Source organism: Hemicordylus capensis, chromosome 4 (assembly GCF_027244095.1).
Source record: "Hemicordylus capensis ecotype Gifberg chromosome 4, rHemCap1.1.pri, whole genome shotgun sequence".
Classification (NCBI taxonomy): domain Eukaryota; kingdom Metazoa; phylum Chordata; class Lepidosauria; order Squamata; family Cordylidae; genus Hemicordylus; species Hemicordylus capensis.
Window position 1 is genome coordinate 77,558,160 of NC_069660.1, and position 21,508 is coordinate 77,579,667.

The following is a 21,508-nucleotide window of genomic DNA, read 5'->3' on the forward strand; positions in this document are numbered from 1 at the left end:
AGTTCAGATATAAGTTCTTACTTCATACTCATGCTATAACCGAGAAGATGGCTTGATTATATTGTGTTCCTCCAGCAAGGACTAATCTCTACCCAAACAAGAAAAAATATGGGGCATAGTAAGTCTTAAGGACTAATTCTGGGCTGGGGAAAGAAAATAGTAAAGTGTGTGTGTTAAGTTCAGTGCTGTGCAAATATTTAGCAGCAGCGGTAGAGCTAGCTTTCATGATTTGAGGGAATTAGTAAATAAGACCGAAGACAATGGACCATAATAGTAAGTATTTAATAACTAAAGAAAGTAAATGTTATTTTATGTGGTAAGCTAAGAAAATTGTTTATGAGAAAGATACATATCACTGATAGCTCTGCTTTGCTCCATACTACATCACACACACAATTGCATGCACACACACACACACGCTCGCTCTCTCAGACAGACGGACAGACACACACACACGAGAGCTGGTCTTATGGTAGCAAGCATGAATTTTCCCCTTTGCTAAGCAGGGTCCACCCTGGTTGCATTTGAATTGGAGGCTACATGTGAGCACTGTAAGATATTCCCCTTTTGGGGATGCAGTCACTCTGGGAAGAGCACCTGCATGTTTGCATGCAGAAGATTCCAAGATCCCTCCCTGGCATCTCCAAGATAGGGCTGAGAGAGATTTCTGCTGAGAGAGAAGCTGCTGCCAGTCTGTGTAGTAGACAATTCTAAACTAGATGGACCAATGGTCTGACTTAGTAGAAGGCAGCTTCCTATGTTACACACACACACAAACACACACACACACACCTCTTTTAAAACTACAAGTTATTAAGCAGTTGCACACTCTATTAAGAGAGGATGTAGAAGTTCCATCCCTAGTATTAATTAGAAATAATCCAAATTAATTACTTACCCACTTCCTCTAGCCAGAAGTAGGTTCTCAAAGATTCTTTCCATCTAACCCTTTGCATCTAACCCATCTAACCCATCTTTCCATTTAACCCATCTAGTCCCACTTTGTTCATGATATGTGTTAACAACTTTGAAAAAACGGAAGAGGCAAAGAAAATGAGTCCTCAAGTGGAAACTACATATTCAGATGAAAGATCAACAGCACGGTGATTTCAGGCTAACTTGAAGAGACAAGTTCAGACTGCAAATTTACATTGTTGCATTAGACAAACTTCAGATTAAACTGGAGAAGTGCTCCTGTGCTTACATAGAAATTGTGAGTTTCTTTGGTTTCCTGACCAGGCCTACTCTGGAGAGGAATGCTGATGCTCTAGTGAGAGCTTACCCCAAAGATCTCCAAATGTATCTCTCCTCTGAACTAAAATATTCCATCCACTTCTCAAATAATGCATATTGAAGGGCTGGATCAAAGACTCCACCTAATGACTTAAATACTGTGCAGTGAGTCTCACACCCAAGTGGGATGTAGGCTTCCTGCTTGGATCGGACTCACCAGTCTGGCACTGCTACAAGTGCAGGCAGGCAAGGCTCCATGGGAATGAACCAGTGTGTCAGACTAGCTGCACCCAACTCCCCGTGGGAATGCTGGGAGCTGGGTGAAGCTGCTCTGTTGCTTCTGCCTGCACCTGGCATGTTGGTAAGCCAGTAAAGAATACACTGCCATTATGTCTAAACTGTGAATTTGTTTACATTAATTTCTGAAACATGAAAAGGAGGACCCCATTTTCAGTACCTATACTTTGCAAGTGAAATCAATAGTATATTTTTGTCTTTCAAAAATAAAATCTTAACATACCATTGTGTTAATTCTAATGTCAATACAGATGATTTTAAAAATATTATATGCATATCTAGCACTTTTTATAAGCTGAGGGGCATGGGGTGGGGAATACATTGACACAGGATCCAGGGTGAAGAAGGGAGGGCTCAAATTAAAACTCTTCCCCCAGACCCCTCAGTCTTACAAAGGATGCTGCCCTACCTGTTCTGCATTTCTTTGGGACTGTAAGTGAGAGTGCAGCCGCCGTATCAGTGGGACACCATTTCTTGACTGCCGCTTTAACAGCCAGTAGTTGTGTAGCCTCTGCATAAACTGGTTCTTTCTCTGGAAGGACAATCCACTGCAGATTTTATTCAGCCTAAGGAAAGCAATAGAATCAAGATTTTATCATGTATCACACCCAAGATTCAAATTACAAAAGAACAACATGACACATAGCAAGCCTCCCATTTCTTTAATTTAATGCCCAATTCAGTAACGTCAAATGACTAGGAACATAGGAAGCTGCCATATACCGAGTCAGACCTTTGATCTATCTAGCTCAGTATTGTCTACACAGACTGGCAGCAGCTTCTTCAAGGATGCAGGCAGGAATCTCTCTCAGCCATATCTTGATGATGCAAGAGAGGGAACCTGGAACCTAGATACTCTTCCCAGAGCGGCTCCATCCCCTAAGGGGAATATCTTACAGTGCTCATACTTCTAGTCTCCCATTCATATGCAACCAGGGCAGATCCTGCTTAGCTAAGGGGACAAGTCATGCTTGCTACCATAAGACCAGCTCTCCTCTCTACATATTAGGAACTACACAAACATTTCATGCTCAGAGGTTTTGCAGCTGTGGAATTGCTGCTCCATTAGAAACAGGCCTGCAGCTTCAGTTAAGCAGTAGTAACAGCAACAGCATCCAGTCACTAGCTGAGTTCAGATGGATCCGTTTACTTCAGAGGTTTAATGTAAGCATATGTGTATTGTGTATTTCAAAAACTTCCATAGAGTCATTTAAATTCATTGCAAATATGAGACATTGCAAATAAACTAGACTGTAGCTGAGTTTGTGACCTAAAGTTGCAATCCAGCACACAGGCTGCCTAAATGATAATCCCACCAAAGTCAATAGGATGAGCTATACTCAACCCATAACTGCTTTCAAATATTCTCACCTTCTGAAATGATTTGCGCCCTCACTTTATTTTTGAATGTAGTTCATGAGTCTTATGTGTTACATGTACATTCTTCCTAGTAGTACACTTCATATAGTAGTGTGCACTTCATAGTACACAGTACACTTCATATAGAGATTTCTTTTTTTAGAAAAATGTCCTTTGAGAATAGAGTACCTGCAACAATGTCAATCATAACATGCAATTTAAATATATATGATCAGACTAAAAAGAGAGCATTTGCTGAAGTTCCCACAGGGCAGAAAAGATGCCACTGGAATAGAAGAGAAATGCTGGACGTACTGAAGTTAAACCTGAAGACACTGCACTACTCACCGATAAGAAGGGATCTGTGTAACCATCAGCAGAGGAACAGAAGCACAGGTTTCCTTCTTTACCTTCTGCTTCAACTTCACTTTGTTCTTGTTCTTGGGAGTGCTATCATCCTCTGCCTCATTCTTTGCAACACCCTCCTCTCCTTCACAAACAGCAGCCGTACACCCCTTCTTCACTGTGCCAGGAGGGGAGTGTGCCTCACAATAAGCAGTTTTGCGCACAGTGAACGTTGTGCCATTAAGGCTGGTCTCCCTCATGGGCTCAATCTTCATGAAAAGACCAGTCCTCTGGGCACAGGTAACATGGAAGGCAGTGTAGCAGTTCACCTTATGACACTGGATAGCAGCTCCCATGCCTTTCTGCTTGCAGATATAGCAAGTTAGCTTCCAGCGAGCTGGCGGAATATTGTCTATCCCCTCTATGGGTTCCAGAAACACAGTGTTTGCAAAACAGACTTCTGGGATCCAGATGGCACAAACCACATGGGCCCAATGACCATCACTGGTCTGTTTGAAGGCCCCACCTTTGTTTGGACACAAAACACAATCAACTGGGCGGGAAGGGGACTGTAGGCAGCAGCGACAAAGCCATTGCCCCTCAGGGATGTAGGGCACTCCATAACATTCCTGATGCACAGCCAGGTTGCAAATGTCACAAAACAAAATGACGTTGCTGTTATGACACTCATCATCCATGCAAACACAGCAGACAGCGTCCTCATCTATCAAAGTCTGCTGGGCCCCATTGTTACGGCTCTCCAAGTAGGACTCCTTCTCCAACCTATCCACCAGCAGTTCAAAGGTCTCTGCAGAAACTGACCCATAGCCATCATTCTTCCTTTTCTCATTGATCATGTCAAGCCAGGCCAAATCCTCCTCATCCATATCATACTCCACTTCAGCATCAATGTCCTCAGGTGGTTTCTCAATGTACTGATAATATGCTGCAGGCAAGGGTGGAGCATCTGGCTGACTGCAGCAGTCAATCATCCGAAAGCTGGGCTGGGGTAGATGGAAAGATGTTCCAGGAATATGTTTTGTACATGACTCCTTTTTTTTGCCTTTAGACTGAGTTTTCTTGGATTTTGAAGGAAACAGTGGTTGTTCACTGTTTTCTTTGTTACTGTTGCATTCCGTGATGTCCTGGGCAGTCAGCTCGTCCTCCGTGATTATCTTTAGAGGATCGTAAATGCTGATGCGATGGAGACGCCCATCAATATCAACTTCCACTATTCGCTGGGCTTGGGCATATGTCAGAGTCTCCCGTGTAGGTGAGCATTTCAAGCTGTATGGTGAAGGAGAACGTCTCCCGTCTAGTGCCTGCCGAGACCTCCTCCGAGGTTTCCTCATAGCAGCAACTTAGAAAACCTATGGAACAAACCAAACAGAAAAAATGTGCAAACTGTAGAACTTGCAAACATGAGCAGCATAGATTCTAATACCTACAGGTCCAGTGGATTAATTGGTTAAAGCACATTTAATTAATGAAGCTGAAACTGAAGGACACGCCTATTTATTATGAGGCCACTTTGGTTGTGGGAACAAAAAAAAATAGTAAAACATGGCCTTCTAATAATGAGTGGTAAGTTAGTTATCTTACACTTCCTTTAATATCTCAAAAGGTTTTAGTAATATTAATGTGTTAAGATTCAAATTAACATTCAAATGTATTTGAATTGATTATTCTCTTACAACCAAGATTAATCAATCAACTAACATTTGTAATCAATGGACAGTCTTAGCATTTATTGACCTTGAATATAAGACCCTTTTCCTCTCTAAATATGGAAGGGTGTTTAGCATGATGGTCCTTTAGACAGAACAGATAAGACAAAGATTCCATGGTCAAAAAGCTAGCAAACAGAAAGTATGCAATAGGAAACTGAAAGTAAAGAAAATCCAGTTAAAAACCCCAAAAATAATGAGGGGGTAAAGGAAGGAGGCAGAAGCTTATTTGAAAAACTTCAATTTAATTTCAAGTTTTAATTAAGAAAAAAGTTCAAGCTGTTCCTGGTATTTTATTCTGCTGCCGGTTTTCACCTCAGATGAAGTACAAACCAGTTCAGCATGGGGGGTGGGGGGTGGGATGGTGAGTGGGACCTTTTTCAAAAAAGGAGAGCAGGTTCTTACATGCAGCTTGCTGAGGCAGTGGCACTTCTCCCAAGTACCAGCACGCTGCACCTGCACACAGAGGTGCACCTAGCTAATTTTGGAGTCCTAAAGGCCTTTGGAGGCCACCCCCTCCTGCAAATTAAGCATCATCATATTCCATTGGGCAACCACACTACCCGGGACAGACTAATGAGGATTTGGGGGGCCCCAGAGGCCATGGAGGCCCTGGACTTTGGCCCCAAAGTCCAGAAGTAGGAGTGCCTCTGCCTGCACGCACATGGTGTCCATGCATGTGCTGAATCTGTGCACAAACCTTGGTTCGTGCACATCCCTACTTTATTTTGACTGGAATTCTTGGTTTATGTTGTTGTTTTTTGTGAACCACTTTGTACAAACATGTTTTTAGAAAAGCAATATAATATTATCTTAAATTAAATAAAGATTTGTGGGGCAGGGGGCCTAGTCTGGGAAACACTCTCACACACAAAGAAGCTGAATTAAGCAGGGACAACACCACACTGGCCTCCCTAAAGAACTAAGGATCCAGAATACAAAACTGTGCATGAATATAGACTAAAGAGAGAGTTTTGGGCCCTGGCATTATCTCTTACTGCACTGATGGGGGCATGATGCTTTGAAGTAGCTGCTAACTAGAGCTGTATGCCATTTTGGATTCTATTTTGGCAGAAAATTCAGCTTAATAATGCCTCAAGTACTAAATAATACCCATATATTACCAAAACATAAAAACAGTGCTCTCAACTACACTTGCAAACATGGAATTCTGTTTTAAGATATTGGATTTGACCCATTTACAAACCTTTAATCAGTCTAATGCTGCAAACACCTTTTAAAGTAGGACAAAGCGTTTACAGAGTCAGACCCTAGAAGAGCAATGAATTAGCTCCAAGTATGAAGAAAAACAGGTTCCAGAACTTGACATTTCTAGGCCAGGAGCAACAAAACACAATGATTTGGAATTGTACTCCTGACCAGAATGTAACTAGAGTTTCTGATTCCACCCACCCCGCGCCCCACCCTGGTTCTCTGAAATACAAGCGCCAATTAGATTTCACCTTTCTTTTTGCTGACAAAGCCTCTGTATCTTGTCCAAGTTGCCCATCACACAGGTCCACAAAACCTTGAAGAGATCCAAGAGAGCAAGTTGACACAGCACTGCTGAGCTCTTACTCTTGAGCCAAGATTACCCCTCATGGGATCTGCCTAAAAAATCGAAGCCTTACAGAGATCCGGCACTCCTCCTCCACTTAACCTGCTCCTGCTGAGCTTGTTTTCAGCACTAGTGTGCAGACATCAGAGGGCATAATGATGTTGGAAAGGGCAATGGACTCGGGAGTCCAGGGGTACTGCCCCAGGGAGCCCAGGCCCGGAGGAAGCCTCCTCAGGGGACCCCAGCCCTAAGGCTTCCGCAGCCTCCAGCCTGCGGTCATGATTCAGGACTGGAGCCAGAGCTGGTCCCACCTCCTCAGCTTCCAGCTCAGAGTCACTACTGTGAGTGGGATTGTGGCAGACTGGGCCATGACACTCTGTGCTTAATTGAATAAGTTCAACGTGTGCCGATGTTCCAAGAATGCAAATGCAATTATGGACACTCTCTACCTGTCAGTCAATCAATATCTTTATTACAGTCACTGACCAGTACAGAAAAGGAAATACATACAGAAGCCCAACAGAATTTATTTTGAATTTCTCTCTCTCTCTCTCTCTCTCTCTCTCTCTCTCTCTCTCTCTCTCTCCCTAATGTACAACTCTAAATCGTACAGATCCTCTGACAGGTTAAAAAAGTGATAATCCTAGTGTTAAGATCAGTACATGATCAACTTGCATCTGTTTTTTTTTTAATTCACATTTTTCCCCCAAAGGCCGCTATTTTCAAACTACTTGTTCTAGAGCACTGTCATTTAAATCAGTGAGGCTACTTTAAAGTAAGCAGTTTTAAGACTGCTCCAAAACAGCTAGAACTGAGAAAATCCAAAGCACCTAACTATATAGCTTCTAAAATATGATACTGATACCTAGGGACTTAAATATTTTTTCAGCTCTACAAATGCTCCTAAAAATATTATGCTAGTTTCTAAAATGTTTACATATTTTAATAGTATATATCAGTCACTTGTCAGCAGGGCCATAAGAAATACAGTCTCTCTCAACTTAATGAGGTTTTGAGTTGTTAAATCAGCTATGCAATAGTACTGTTAATAACAGTAAGAAAGAAACCCTATGCCCATGTATTTAGAAGTAAGTCCTACTGTCCTTAGTGGCACTTACTTCCAGCTATACACGCATTGGGCTCCCAGGGTAGCCCCAGAAAAGGGCCATAGCTCAGTGATCATGCATATGCTTTGCATGCAGAAAGTTCCATGTTTAGTCCCTAGCATCTCTGGTAGGGCTGGGAAAGGCCCCATTCTGAAACTCTGGAGAGCTGCTGTCGGTCATGGCTATGCTGACCTGAATCAAAGGTCTGATTCAGTATAAGACAGTTTTGTATATTCAATATTACCAAATAAAAGCTTTTAACTAATTTTTTTTAAAATAATAATAATAATGATGATGATGATGATGATGATGATTCATAAAACCTTTAGCTAGGTTTACAAAATATTTAATACAAAACAAACCTGGGAAAAAATAGAGGGAATTTTTATTAAAAAGGAATCAGACTTCAAACTGAAGAAAGCCTGGCCAGGGCAGATTATGGGGATAGTGAGCTCCAGAGTTCAGAGCTATCACCAACACAAAGTTTCACCTTCTGACTTGTAACACAATGAGGTCATTCACACAACCAAAAGATGTGTTCTACCCAGGTTTGGGAGCTGTGTGGGCTCCCAATTTTCAGTTGTGTGGAAGCTAGGGATGTGCATGCAACCGCGAAGGCGTGGTCCAGTGCTGGCGGGGGTCTCCCTTTAAGGGTGGAGGGGTTGCACTTACCCTTCCCACCACTTTCCCCCCACCGGCGCTCTGTTTTATCGAAAAGTTTTGGGGCGGCAGCGTTGCTCCGTGCCGCCCCTGCCCCCGTTGTTGTCCGGAAATACCGGAAGTAGTGGTTGCGCGTGCACCTGTCACCACTGTGCATGTGCCTACCGTGCACGTTGCACATTGCGTGCGCATGCTGTGTGCATGACGTGCATACACGTGCAATGTGTGCGGTGGGTGCATGCATGTGGCGGCGGGCACACACGCAACCGCTACTTCCAATATTTCCAGACAATGGGAGCAGGGGGGGCAGGGAGGAACACTGCTGCCCCAAAAACCTTTCGACAAAACAGAACACTGGCAGGGGGAAAGTGGCGGGAGGGGTAACTGCAACCCCCCTCAACTACCACCCCCGGTGCCAGACCGGCTCACATTCGAACCGGTTCGGAGGCCTCTATAATGGCCTCCGGACCTGTCCGTGCACATCCCTAGTGGAAGCAAGATAAGAGGAAAACCCGGGTAGAAGTGATTGTGTGGAAGCAAGGTCGGAGGAGAAAAAGCTACCCAGGTTTTCCTCCTACCTTGCTTCCACACAACAGAAAATTGAGAGCCCACACAGCTCCCAAATCTAGGTAGAACACATATTCTGATTGTGTGGATGACCTCAACATTTAGTAACTAATCCTTAAGGGCTAATTTGCACAATCTTTAACTATTTGAAAATCTGCATGAAAAACCTGCCCATAACCAGCTAGTCACATGCAGGCACTACCATACCAAGATTAAGCTTAGTGTATGTGTTGGTAAGCATTTTTCAGTGATTGTCCTTGATCCTGTGTGTAGTAGCTTGTGAACAAGAACTGTTAGTCGCAGTCAGAGGACTAGCATATGCAGCAATTTTCAAGAAGCCTTAGGATTGTGCTACTGATGTGGTGCCAGTTATCACAATTCTCATAATTAAATAGCAGTGTCTGGCTCTAGCTATTCAGTGGCTGTATTTCAAACAGCCATGCTGTCTGGGAGCAGGATGAAAGACAATCAACAGTTTTCAGTTTCTCCATGTCTCACCCTTCCTCCAAGTAACCCAGAGCATCACTGTAGCATCATATCAAGTGGGTTAGGCCAAGAGACAGCAACTTGTCCAGTAAACTTCAGAGCTGGCCATTTACTGGAGTGTGAGTTTGTCACATTCAAACCTAAAGCTCTAGCGAACTCTAAAACTCTAGCAACAGCACTAGAGGACAATACTATACTATAGTATACAAGCAAGGAGAAATATTGCCACAGATAGGCCTGTGCAATATCGAATTTTCTGATATCTGAAATGGCCCAATATTAGCAATATTGGAGCTATCGGAAATCATTCTGATCTGATACAGGGAAGCCTACAACAAATCAGAATTATCCAATACAGTATCAGGGATATTGGGTCAAACATCAGAAAAAATATTGGAATATCAGAGCACAAAATGGTGGAAGAAATACAAAATGGAGTCCACTTTTTTTCCTCCTGATCCAGCTCAGAAAACAAATGCCATCTTCTGCCATCTATCTGCCTGCCTGCCCATACATTTATTTATTTAGGCTATTATTAATTTAATTTTTATTTACCATTTTAAAATGCAAATGGTAGATTCTTGGATGTTACATCACTTTCCTTGAGATTCTCAGATGTGATGTAACTTCCCCTGTGATTCTCAGTTGTGATATCATTTTTGCCATGATTCTCAGATGAGTACAATTTCTGGGTTACTTTTTAAAATTAATTAAAAATCAATGCATGCATGGATTTAATTGAAATTAAATACACAGGGTCCTGCCATACTGGGCTGTATGTGTGCCTAATTTCAGAGCCCAGCCATTTCCCCCCCTTTTTTCTCTTTTAATTTCCCCACAGGCTTCTAATATCTATGATGATTTTTTTCTGATCTTAATGGGGATTATTTCCTATAGTTATCAGATTTACAGTTGGAAATCCGATAATGATAACAATATTTAGAAGGGCCAAAAGACCCAATACCAATATCTATCTGATTGGATCAGATACAATATGATATTTCTAACTGTGTACAGGCCGAGCTACAGATACCAACTTCTGTAAATACTACCAAGAATGTAATAAAGGTAAAGTTGTGCCGGCGAGTCAGTGTCGACTCCTGGTGACAACAGAGCTCTGTGGTTGTCTTTGGTAGAATACAGAAGGGGTTTACCATTGCCATCTCCTGCACAGTATGAGATGATGCCTTTCAGCATCTTCCTATATCGCTGCTGCCCAATATAGGTGTTTCCCATAGTCTGGGGAACATACCAGTGGGGATTTGAACCAGCAACCTCTTGCTCCCTAGACAAGTTACTTCCCCGCTGTGCCATTAAGTGGCTAATGTACTAGTTCATGTATTAAGGGAAAAGAGATTTTAAGAGGAAAGTGTTCAGCTCTCCATACAATTTAACATATCAAACATGGGTGTAATATTTGCCCTCAAAGCAAACTTCACAAACAAGGTTTGAAATGGAAATCATATTTCAAGAGTTAAGGAAAATTTCACTGGGAAGTCAAACAACTCCATGTTTTAAGAACATCTCCAGCACTAAATACCACTTTGGTTTATACCATTATAATCTCAATACACACGAAGGAGAAATATTCAATTATACCATTCCTGCTATCCAGTTAGTCTCCCAGAATCCTTTGTTTCTGAACACTGCGATTCTGGAGGGTAAGACACACATGTTTTGAGTACATTGAAACAAATGAAAAACCAGTGTGGCTGCTCAACAAATGAGTTCTGCCTGCCCTAGTTCAATTAAATGATGTACATGTTGGTCTGCATTACTCAATGGAAATAGTCACTACATAGAGCCAGAGCATTTCTTTTTAATTATGATAATTCTATGCTTTTAATGTTTAACAAAGCTATAGCTGTTTTTAACAAATGTGTTAAATTTGTTAATGTTTAACAAAGCTAAAGCTATGCTTTTAATGTTTAACAAAGCTGATTTTGCTAGACATTTTTCATATTGCACAGCACCAATTTTAGATTTGTTTATCATTACAAAAATATTCAGTCAGGCACAGCATTAGGGGTCAGTAACCAAGGGCCCTAGGGCTCTCAGAAGGCCCACTGTCAATCCCTGGCTAAAATGTCCATGGCTGTGGCAGCAGCAAAGGGCTGATTCTTTTGACTGAGCTGCTCTGTTACCATCCCATCCACTAATGAGTATTTCTTTCTAGAAGCCTCTGTGTTATAGCAGAGGCTCGCCCATTTGTGAATGGTGAGGTGCCAGGAAGAGAAATAGCAGCACCAAAGGACTAATGGGTACTTCCCCAGAGGTCCCTGCTTTATTACAGGGACATCTGGGATGAAGTGACCATTTGCAAGTGGGAGGCATTGGAAGGAAACATGACAGCAACTGAGCCCTGCCACCATATCTCCAATGGATGCTTTTACCAGAGGTTCCTGTAAGGACACAGAGCCTCAGGGGGAAAGTACCCATTTGCAGTTGGAAGGGGACCAGGAGGAGAACAAATCAACAGAAGGAAAGAGGAAAGGTAGTAGAAAGGAAGAGTTTTCCTCTGCTGCTGCTACCTATGGCAGCAAGGCGGCGGGGGGGCACCCTAACAAAAAGTTAATCTCCAGAACAAATCCACGAAGAGCCCTTTCAGGACTGAGGTGTTCCAGTATACCCTATTTACCTGAATCCAAGATGAGGTTTTCCCCCAAGTTCTTTGATATTAGAAATTGGGGGGGGGGGGGAGAGATCTTAAATTCAGAGACCTCTTCCTCTCAAGTAAATACCAGTATACCCTGCATTTAACCTGTATTTTTAAGAGGGTTGTCTTAAATTCAGAGTCATCTGCTATTCGGGTAAATAAGGTACCTAATCTCCCGTTTTATGAAATGATGTTGTTAAGGAATCAATATTCCATTTACAATGGGAAGGGCCTGTGCAAAGATTCCATTTATATGGGAGAGAAGAACTAGAAGGGAATATGAGAGATGAAGAAAGTATTCTGATGAGAGTTTCCTTTAAGAAAGCCAATAAGAGAGTTTCCTGGGGAGCAATGGGAAGCAGTGGGGTGGGGCGGTGTGTGAGATTGAAAACGAGAAAATGGGAGATTGGGAGTAGATGACGTAGAAACAATGACTCGGTCAAGAGCATGTTTCTGTTCAGAACAATACTTCTCAGTTAACAGTATGATTATGAGCTTGGACTAACTAGATGATGATGAATGGATCCATTACTATTAACATCTTTATCATTAACTTTATTTTATTATTTGTATCCTGCTTGGTTTTGTCAAAAGGTAACTGAAACATCAGAACAATCAAGAAAAGAACAAAATAAAACAATAAACTCGCAGCAGAAAAACATCCAAAAGATGTGAGAAAATACCCAACACAAATTCACAAAATAAGAAAGCATGTAGACAGCAAAAGCAGAGGTCAGCTTGAATAAAAGCAGGATCAACTGGACCCATAGGCTTTCTGAAAGAGCTAGGCTTTACGCTGCTGCCTGAAGGTGTATAATCCCCAAGCTAACTTGGCAAAGAGGCACCTTTTAATGTGGTGATTCTCTTTATTTAGCAGGGGTAGAGTATCTGGCCCTATCCACCCCAGCACAGTACCTCCAGTGACTGTTGCTGGTGTCCATCTTATGTTTCTTTTTAGATTGTGAGCCATTTGAGGACAGGGATCCATCTTATTTATATATTATTTCTCTGTGTAAACCACCCTGAGCCATTTCTGGAAGGGCGGTATAGAAATTGAATTATTATTATTATTATTATTATTATTATTATTATTATTAACAATAATAATAATGTATAGACTAGCAGGCCTCTCTGGGGAAGGCATTCAACAAAGTTGGTGCCACTTCTGAAAAGGCTCTGAAAAACTCCACAGGCATAGCTATAGTTGAACATGGGGGAGACAAATGTCCCTGGGCCTGAAGGGACAGAGATGCACAGAGATGAAAAAAATTAGAGGGACCACTGGAGGGGAAGGCATGGTTCAGTGACAACTTGCTCTTTGCTTTCTGCCTCATGCCTCTCTTGAAGGCAAAGAAGCGAGGGGGGGGGTCCTTCATTTTTTGTCCCACTCCCAGGGTCTCTGATGATGAACAGAGTACATGAAGTGGCACACAGGTGAGCAAATCACATATGGCATTGTCTAGAGTGTATGTAGCCTAATGGGGGTCAGCGAAAGAAGCTTAAAGTTCCTAGCCTTTGGAACATGACACCCATGGGGTGTGGGGAGAACGTCTGTACAAACGAAGTGCAAGGAATGCATAACTGAGCTGTTCTTACTCTTCCTAAATGGTGAGCATGACGGCCTAACTCTGAACATAGCACTTGAACACAGGAAAAAATTGAAATCCCTTCAGATTAAGAGAGCATATCTGCCATCTTAAAAACATAGCCTTCTTCCTGTAGCACATAGCAGCATAAGATGCAGAAATTTAGCAGCCTAAGCTTTTCCTGCATGGAAATAATGTGATAAGCAATGCTTTTTCTGCCTAACATCTGCATGTCAGGCTGCTATTAAAGGTATATCGGGGAAGGGCCAGTAATCAAAGTTGATAACAATGATGTGAAATATAAAAATGTGAGAACAAGGTAAGTGTATTTAATCGAGCTAAAATCTATGCAAATAATATGGTGGGAGGGGAGGAACAGAAAAATAAAATATTCTTATAAAAGAGGATTTAATTTCTTGTAAAGTATAGACGTGGTCTCCCTTGAATGAATGGCTTAGTGCAGGTACAACCAATAGGCAACAAGTAGGTCAAAGATCACCTAAAAAGCAGTTTCTCTATCTATGTAAACCGCTTTGGAAACTTTTGTTACTGTTGTTGTTTTATCAACCTTCCAGTGGTCTCATCAAATTTTGTGGTAAAACATTTCAGAAGTAGTGAGAGGTAGAGCAATTTCACACTTTAATGTTACATTTCCCTTTACGTGTTTTGTATGGAATGCCCCAGACATGCCCAAATTCTTGTGCTTCTTAGCTGTGACACCCTTACTCCATGTGATGCTAACATATCTATAGTGCTTATTCATCGAGTGCAAGGGGTCAATTGAATGGCAAAATACATAGCCATACCCTTGCCCCACAGCTTGAAGAAAGAGTTCCCGCAAAGAATGCAATGGTTGGCCATGCCTGGTTGTGGGGACCATAGCAGCTGTAGAAATCTCGTCCCTATTACCATAGGGCTTTTTAAAAAAAACACTGTGTTTACTGAGTTAAAGGTTTCCTTATATAAATAAAGTAATATTTGTGCAATGTTAAAGCTTAAGACCAATTACAAAACAAAAAATAACTGCTGGGCTACTAACCCAAAGACTCTGGGGAAGGAATAAGGTATAAGAATAAATCATATAATATACCAAGTCGGATCAGAATGAAATAATGGAGCCATGAAAATATCAGATGTTAAAATGCTAAGGCTGCCAGGCTGCCTACAGAAAATATAGCAGTTCTTATTTTGCACTCCCTTGCATTTTATTGTTCAAATTATCCTAATCTTATGCTAACCCAGCACTTACTGAGAGATTTCATAAAAGCAGACTGGTGTCAATAGACCTGCTGGAGAAGTGTTATTACTCTTTAAGTACTAGTTCAGACATGGCACAGAACCAAGACTGAATTGTGGATTCATGCAATGTCCCTTGGCATCAGGCACATAGACTCCTTTCTCCCCTTCACGTGTGAGTTGGAGAAAAGATTCTACCTTCAATTGTATCGTCAGCTTCAGAACCTGATTTATTTTGAAATTCTGGCTAGCATAAACCGAGATTTCCTGGCTTGGACATAACAAGAGATTGTGGCTTGTTCTGAGTTAGGATCAGAATTAGAATCATTCCACTCACACACAAAGAGGAGTGGGAAGTGAGCACACCAGAGTCTAGGGGATGTTGTACAAAGTCTGGATTCTATCGTAACTCTGAATTATGTCTGAACCAGGATCTGTGGCTCATTCTTTAACTTGTCAGGGATTGTCAAGTCCCATAGACTTTCAGATCAGCTAAGGGTGCAATCATTCACATAATATAGATAACAATATAGTTTGGTCTGAAAATATTTTTCTTTTACAGTTCTGTCAGTCTATACTCTGGGGACTCTATATACTCTATACTATACTCTATAATACCTTGTTAATGCCGTATTTTAAGAATATATACTTCACTGCATATTACAGATAACATCTCAGGTAAATCTGCATGCTCTAAATCAAACCCATTCCGCAACACATTAAAATGCCAAACTAACAAGTGAGCAAGCAGACCTTGAATTTAGAACAAACAGGAGAAAGGAAGATGGAAGACAACTCAGCCCTCCAGTTGTTAAGTTGTCCCCAGGCAGGTGGACTGCAGCACCTTTTCAGGCTTTTGAAGCAAAGGGGTTTGGGCTAGGCAAGCAGAAGATGGAAAGCACTCAGATCTTCAGTTGTTGTTATTATTATTATTATTATTATTATTACATTTGTATCCCACTCTTCCTCCAAGGAGCCCAGAGCGGTGTACTACATACTTAAGTTTCTCTTTCACAACAACCCTGTGAAGTAGGTTAGGCTGAGAGAGAAGTGACTGGCCCAGAGTCACCCAGCTAGTATCATGGCTGAATGGGGATTTGAACTCGGGTCTCCCCGGTCCTAGTCCAGCACTCTAGACACTACACCACGCTGGCTTCACGCTGGCACCACGCTGGCAGTTGGTAACTATTCTCTGCCAGGGAAAATTCAACATTTATTTGAATTATTTTACCATTGAATAACTAGAAGGATGGTTTACAGTCCACAAACACCCTTTTAAAAAACTGATTTCTTTTCTGGTTTCACTTGTACTGTGATGCCACATCACTATTTTTCCAAAGCCATATTATAGTGAGGAACTTTTGTGGACCAAGTCCATCTTCCCTTGTCATACTGTAGCAGTCTACATCCAGTATCAACAAACTTCTCTCTTTAATGGTCTCACTTTTCCCCACTCCATATCTTATAACTCAGAATTTGCATCATTTGCCAGTGCTCATCAGGTCAGACTCCTTCAGCACATTTCTGTGCTTTTTAATTACTATCGCCAGATGTCACCAAACAACAAAGTATGCTATCTTTCTGCTGAAATTTTGTCAAGAGCCTTTTGCACTTCTATTTATCTCTGATAGTATTTTCTTATTCAAGCAATACAATATGATTTCCCTATCCATTATGCCTTTTGATCTCTCTCTTTCAATGTATTTAAACCTTACTCCTATAATTATTTGCTGAATAATTTACAAACACCACAATACACTTCATGCACGTAAAGTTGTGGAAAAGCTTTGTGCCTCATGTTTGATCTTTAACCAGTATCTTGAGATCCAATGGATTCACACACCATTATCTATATTATTTGATGCTTCTGACAGTGAAGCCTCTGGCAGTGTTTAGATGAGCTGGTGTGATGATACAGAATGTTTTAGTTGCTCAGGGAACTAAACAGTTTGAATGCAATCTACCTTCTGTGAGGGAAAGGAAAATTATCAGTTTGGCTGGGGTGAAAACCTCACACTGTTGCAGACTAGGGAGAAGCAACCTAAGCAATGGGAAAGTACAGACAATGAAGGAATTTTCTTGTCTTATAATTATTGTCTTATGTTTATTTATTGATTGATTATCAAACCCACCCTTCTTCCAAGAAGCCTCAGAGCAATGTACCTCATTCTCTCCCCCACTTTTATCCTCACAACCCTGCGAGATAGTCTAGGCTGAAAGCATAGGTTGGGCCCAAGGTTAACCAACGACCCACACGGCCGAGTGAAGATTTGAATTCAGATCTCCAGTCCTAATCTGCCAACCTAATAACTATATCATGGGGGCTCTGAGCAAACTCAGTTCTGAGGGGAAGATAGGCACAATTCATGAGTTGTTATGCTTCAGCAAAGTAAACCTGTTACTACTGGGGAATTGAGGCATGAAGCTGTAAGCTGAACTCCCTTTCTATTGGCCATAAGTAATCAGTATGAAGCAACAAACTTACCAAACACAATCAGCAATGTCCTACATACTATCCTCTCCCAAAGCTGAACCCATTCAAGGTTGAAGAATCTACAAAAACCTTTGCTACACAAGTCTCAATAAAAGGATCCGACCTTTGAGAAGTCTTCAGGAGGGAGGTGACTCCCTGCCACCAAACTGACATTGTATCAGGAGTGTGTGCTTGTGTGTTCACCTTCTGCTACACTCTGATAACATTCTGGCCTGTAGTCATGCCAATAAAGTCACTCTGAGTTGTCTGGGCCCTTCTCAGAAAAATGTATCTGCAGTGGCCCTTCCCATTTAGGCCATTGCACATGCGGTGGGTAGGTATCTTGTCTCTCAACTGACCCGCCAATGTGTATGTGTGTATGTGTTCAAGAAGGGAAATATACAACAGAAACCCTTTCCCAGAGGAACTGCATGAAGCCTGGCTCATGTCAGAACCCAGGCCTTTTTCACGTGACAGAGCGTGCAGCAATCTTGCTTTTCCAGTTGCAAGTGCCCACTGCCATCCACAGGAAGGGAAAGCAGGTTGTGTTAGTGGGGGGGGGGGGGTGAATATATTTGCCAACATCTACAATCCCCTCTGAGGGGGGAAATCCCTCGACTAATTACATGGCAGGGAAAGGAAACAGCTGTAGCCACGCTTCCATTGGATACAGTCGCTGTCCATCGCCCTCCACCGCGGCCAATAGCGACACACAGCTTGCGGGCGGGAGCGACGTATCCCCAACTAGGCCAATGGTGAAGGGGAAGGTGGGCGTGGCCAATGGTGTCCCGGTTATGAGGACGGACAAGATGGCGGGGATCGGTTTCCTTGTTCCCCCCCGCGTTCTCACTCCCTCTCTCGCCCCTCTCAACCTCGCTGTAAGGCGGTGTGGAGGGAGTCCCGCCCGACAGCTCGGAGGGCGCCAGGCCTCAATAGTCCCGCCACCGCCCTCCCGCCCAGCCCGGTCACCTTCCCGCGACCCTGGGGGCACTGCTGAGAAGCGGGGAGGGGGAAGGCAAGGGAAGGGCTGGCGGCCGGTGGGGTGGCGGCCGGGGTGGGTGGATGTCTCGGCTACTTGCCTGGGCCGCCTCCTAGTCCTCCTCCGCGGCGGTGGCGGCACCGGGTCTTCCGCGGGGCAGACTGGCTCGCACCGTCGGCAGAGGGGGAGGGGGGACAAGATGTCGGCTCAGCCCGTATCTCCTCAGCGCCGCCCCCTCATGCCCGCGTCTCCCAGTCCGCTCGGCCCCGCTGCCACTCGCTTCACAGCGCCTCCGCCGCGGCTTCGGCTCCTGTTCCGGAGGGTGGGAGGGAGCGAGGGGAGGCAAAATGGAGGCGGCGGCGGCAGGAGCGCAGCCCGGCCAAACGTTGGGAAGTGGGGGGGGGGGGGAGGGAAGGAGGCGACGAGGGAGGGGGCTGCTTTCGCGCTCTGCTCTCTTTCCCTTCCACCCCCCCGGACAGGGACCGCCTCCCCCCCCCCCCGTCTTCCCCTCCCTGGACACAAAGCTTAGAGGCCCGGGGGCAGCGGTCGGGGGGGAACCGAGACAGGCTGCGGAGTGCTGCCGCCACTCTCCCTCACAGTGTGGCGGGCAGACTTTTGGGGGTTGATATACTCGGACGCACAAAGTTGAACTGAGTGGGCGAGGCTGGGAGAGCGATCTGGATGCTGGGGGCACAGGCAAAAGGGGCCCGCTTATCTAAAGTAAAAGAGTCAGGGATCATCCTGCTGCAGGGCTTGTTTATACTTGATGACATTCCTCTAGGAAGTCACTTCCGTGTAGGACTGTTGTATGAGTCCTATATGTAGGTTGTGTCCTTTTAAGATTAAACACGTGTTGCTTGCTGCCGGTACATGCATTTACCGTGGGCAAGGAATGACATGTGTCTTACGTGTCACATGGACTTTTCAGATGTTCAAGAGGGGAGCATCGTGGCAGGCACAGCCCCCGCCCCTGTGTATGGTCATTGGAACGTGTAGAGCGAGAGCGCACTGAGGAGGACTCTCGACATTCTAATGCATGCGCATTGGCAAGGAGCAAGGCTTGCCGCCTCAATATCTCTTTCCCCATTTGCGCTCCTGTTACCCCCCAGTGGACGTTAGAAAAGGGCTGCTGATCTACATACTGTATGGTATCCTCCGTGAAAGTCTTGTGAAAAACTGCCAAAACCTTGACCGAGTTCACGCAAAATTATGGCCATGAAGCCTATTTGCCCTGACATGCTAGTTTTCTGTGTGTAGGAACCAAACCCACCATGTGGAAGCTTTCCATCATTCTGAAGTTAGATATGTGAGATTTTACCTCCTTAGCTGCTTTTTGTGAGAACCATGCCAATATTAGGGCAGTCATATAATGTGTTTTGCAATTGGTTTTTGGATTTGTCTTTTTTGTCAATCAAGTTTGACATGGTGTTCAGTAACTGGGTAAGCAGGATTGTTATATACATTGATTACCTGCAAGTCCTATCCTTAAAGCTATAGGCAGAGTTTAAAATATACCAATAATCTGGGAACATGATTAATCCACTTCTACTGCAGCTAATTTTACATTCAAAATCCCGCCACCCCATTCCTTGAAAATTGTGTTTTTAAAAAGGTTTCCAATATTCATCTGAATAATCTTATCAGGGAAGTAGAATGGAGTACCCATTTTTCATTCATCCCAGCATTTTACATCATTGTTGCCATTGTATGTGTTCAGCTTTTTCCTTTACCAGAACTTCACTTATGGGCAACAAATGGGAATTAGTGTTGTTAATGCAATATTTCTGATCACAATTTTATTATTTATTTAAATATTTCTATACCGCCCAAAACTTGAATCTCTCGGTGGTCTACAATTAAAATCATTTAAAACATTAAATTGACAATTAAAATCATTTAAAAGATTAAAAACATGTAAAACACAGTATTAAAATTATTTTAAACTATCAATCTAATTAAAAGCCTGGGTGAATAAATGTGTCTTCAGTGCCTTTTTGTTGTTGTTTGGTGTTTTTTTACATTTTATATCCCGCTCTTCCTCCAAGGAGCCCAGAGCAGTGTACTACATACTTAAGTTTCTCTTCACAACAACCCTGTGAAGTTGCCAGAGATGGGGAGGCTCTTATTTCAACAGGGAGCACATTCCAAAGTTCAAGGGCTGCAACAGAGAAGGCCTGTTCCCAGGTAGCCGCCAGATGAGTTGGCAGCAGTTGCAGGAGAACCTCTCCAGATGATCTTAGCAAGCGGTGGGGCTCATGGCAAAGACGTCATTCTCTTAAATACTCAGGGCCTAAGCTGTTTAGGGCATTATAGTTAACGACCTGTGCCTTGTATTGTCATGAGTCCAACCTTAACTAGATGGTGGTCCGTCCATGACAATGGGGAAATCTCAGGAGTCCCCACCCACAGAACACCCTGTTCAGAGTGACATTTTGACATACAATAACTATCATGAAACTAGTGTAGTTTAAAAAATTATATTAAACAGTGAAAAAGGAAAAAAATACAAGGAAGAAAATACAGAAAATAAAGAAAATACACACAAGGCAGTAGTAGTACAACAGGTTGAAAGCCATGAAAAATAAACAGCTCAGCAAAATGCAATGTTCCACATATACTCTGAAGAGAAACTGAAGACATTTTAAAAATAAGCATACTGATTTGAAATTGAGATACCATATTTTTCGGACCATAAGACGCACCTGACCATAAGATGCACCCAGTTTTTAGAAGAAAAAAATATTCTGAACCAAAAATAATCCCCCCGGATTAGGGGCCGAATCAGCCCATGCTACTGCGGCCGCCCCCGCCGCCCGCCCGGATTAGGGGCCGAATCGGCCCAAGATGCGGCCGCCGCCGACCACCCGCCCACCTTCCCAGCTGCTCGAGTCCTCACCACCTTCTTCAGTCCGCGTCAGTCGGGCCGATCAGGGACCCGCAATTGGAGAAGGAGAGAGGAGCTCGTAAACAGAGCTCCTCTCTCTGCAAAGCCTCGGCCCGAACTGGCGCTTTGGGCGCAAAGGACACCTGGGAGTTCCGACGCTCTTCGGAACTCCCAGGCGTCCTTTGCGCCCAAAGCGTCAGTTCGGGCCGAGGCTTTGCAGAGAGAGGAGCTCTGTTTGCGAGCTCCTCTCTCTATCTCCAATTGCGGGTCCCTGATTGGCCCGACTGACGTGGGCCAAAGAAGGTGGTGAGGACTCGGGCAGCTGGGAGGGTGGGCGGCCGCGGCGGCAGTAGCTT

At 43.5% G+C, this 21,508-nt stretch overlaps 1 protein-coding gene across 9 annotated transcripts in view; it reads right to left on the bottom strand.

Moving 5' to 3' along the window:
• Positions 1 to 18,651, bottom strand: part of BRPF3 (bromodomain and PHD finger containing 3) — a 54,722-nt gene extending 36,071 nt beyond the window's left edge. For 6 of the 9 annotated variants that reach the window (XM_053247428.1, XM_053247427.1, XM_053247426.1 and 3 more), the window contains exons 1-3: positions 18,369 to 18,651; positions 3,238 to 4,604; positions 1,940 to 2,096 (exon numbers count right to left, since the gene is read on the bottom strand). In XM_053247428.1, the coding sequence (XP_053103403.1) occupies positions 1,940 to 2,096; positions 3,238 to 4,586 (1,506 nt within the window). In that variant the 5' untranslated portion in view covers positions 4,587 to 4,604; positions 18,369 to 18,651. Of the gene's footprint in view, positions 1 to 1,939; positions 2,097 to 3,237; positions 4,605 to 6,424; positions 6,490 to 17,301; positions 17,836 to 18,368 lie in introns of those variants that run through there. The other 3 variants (XM_053247422.1, XM_053247420.1, XM_053247421.1) reach the window with 3 other exon arrangements.
• Between the last annotated feature and the right edge of the window lie 2,857 nt (positions 18,652 to 21,508).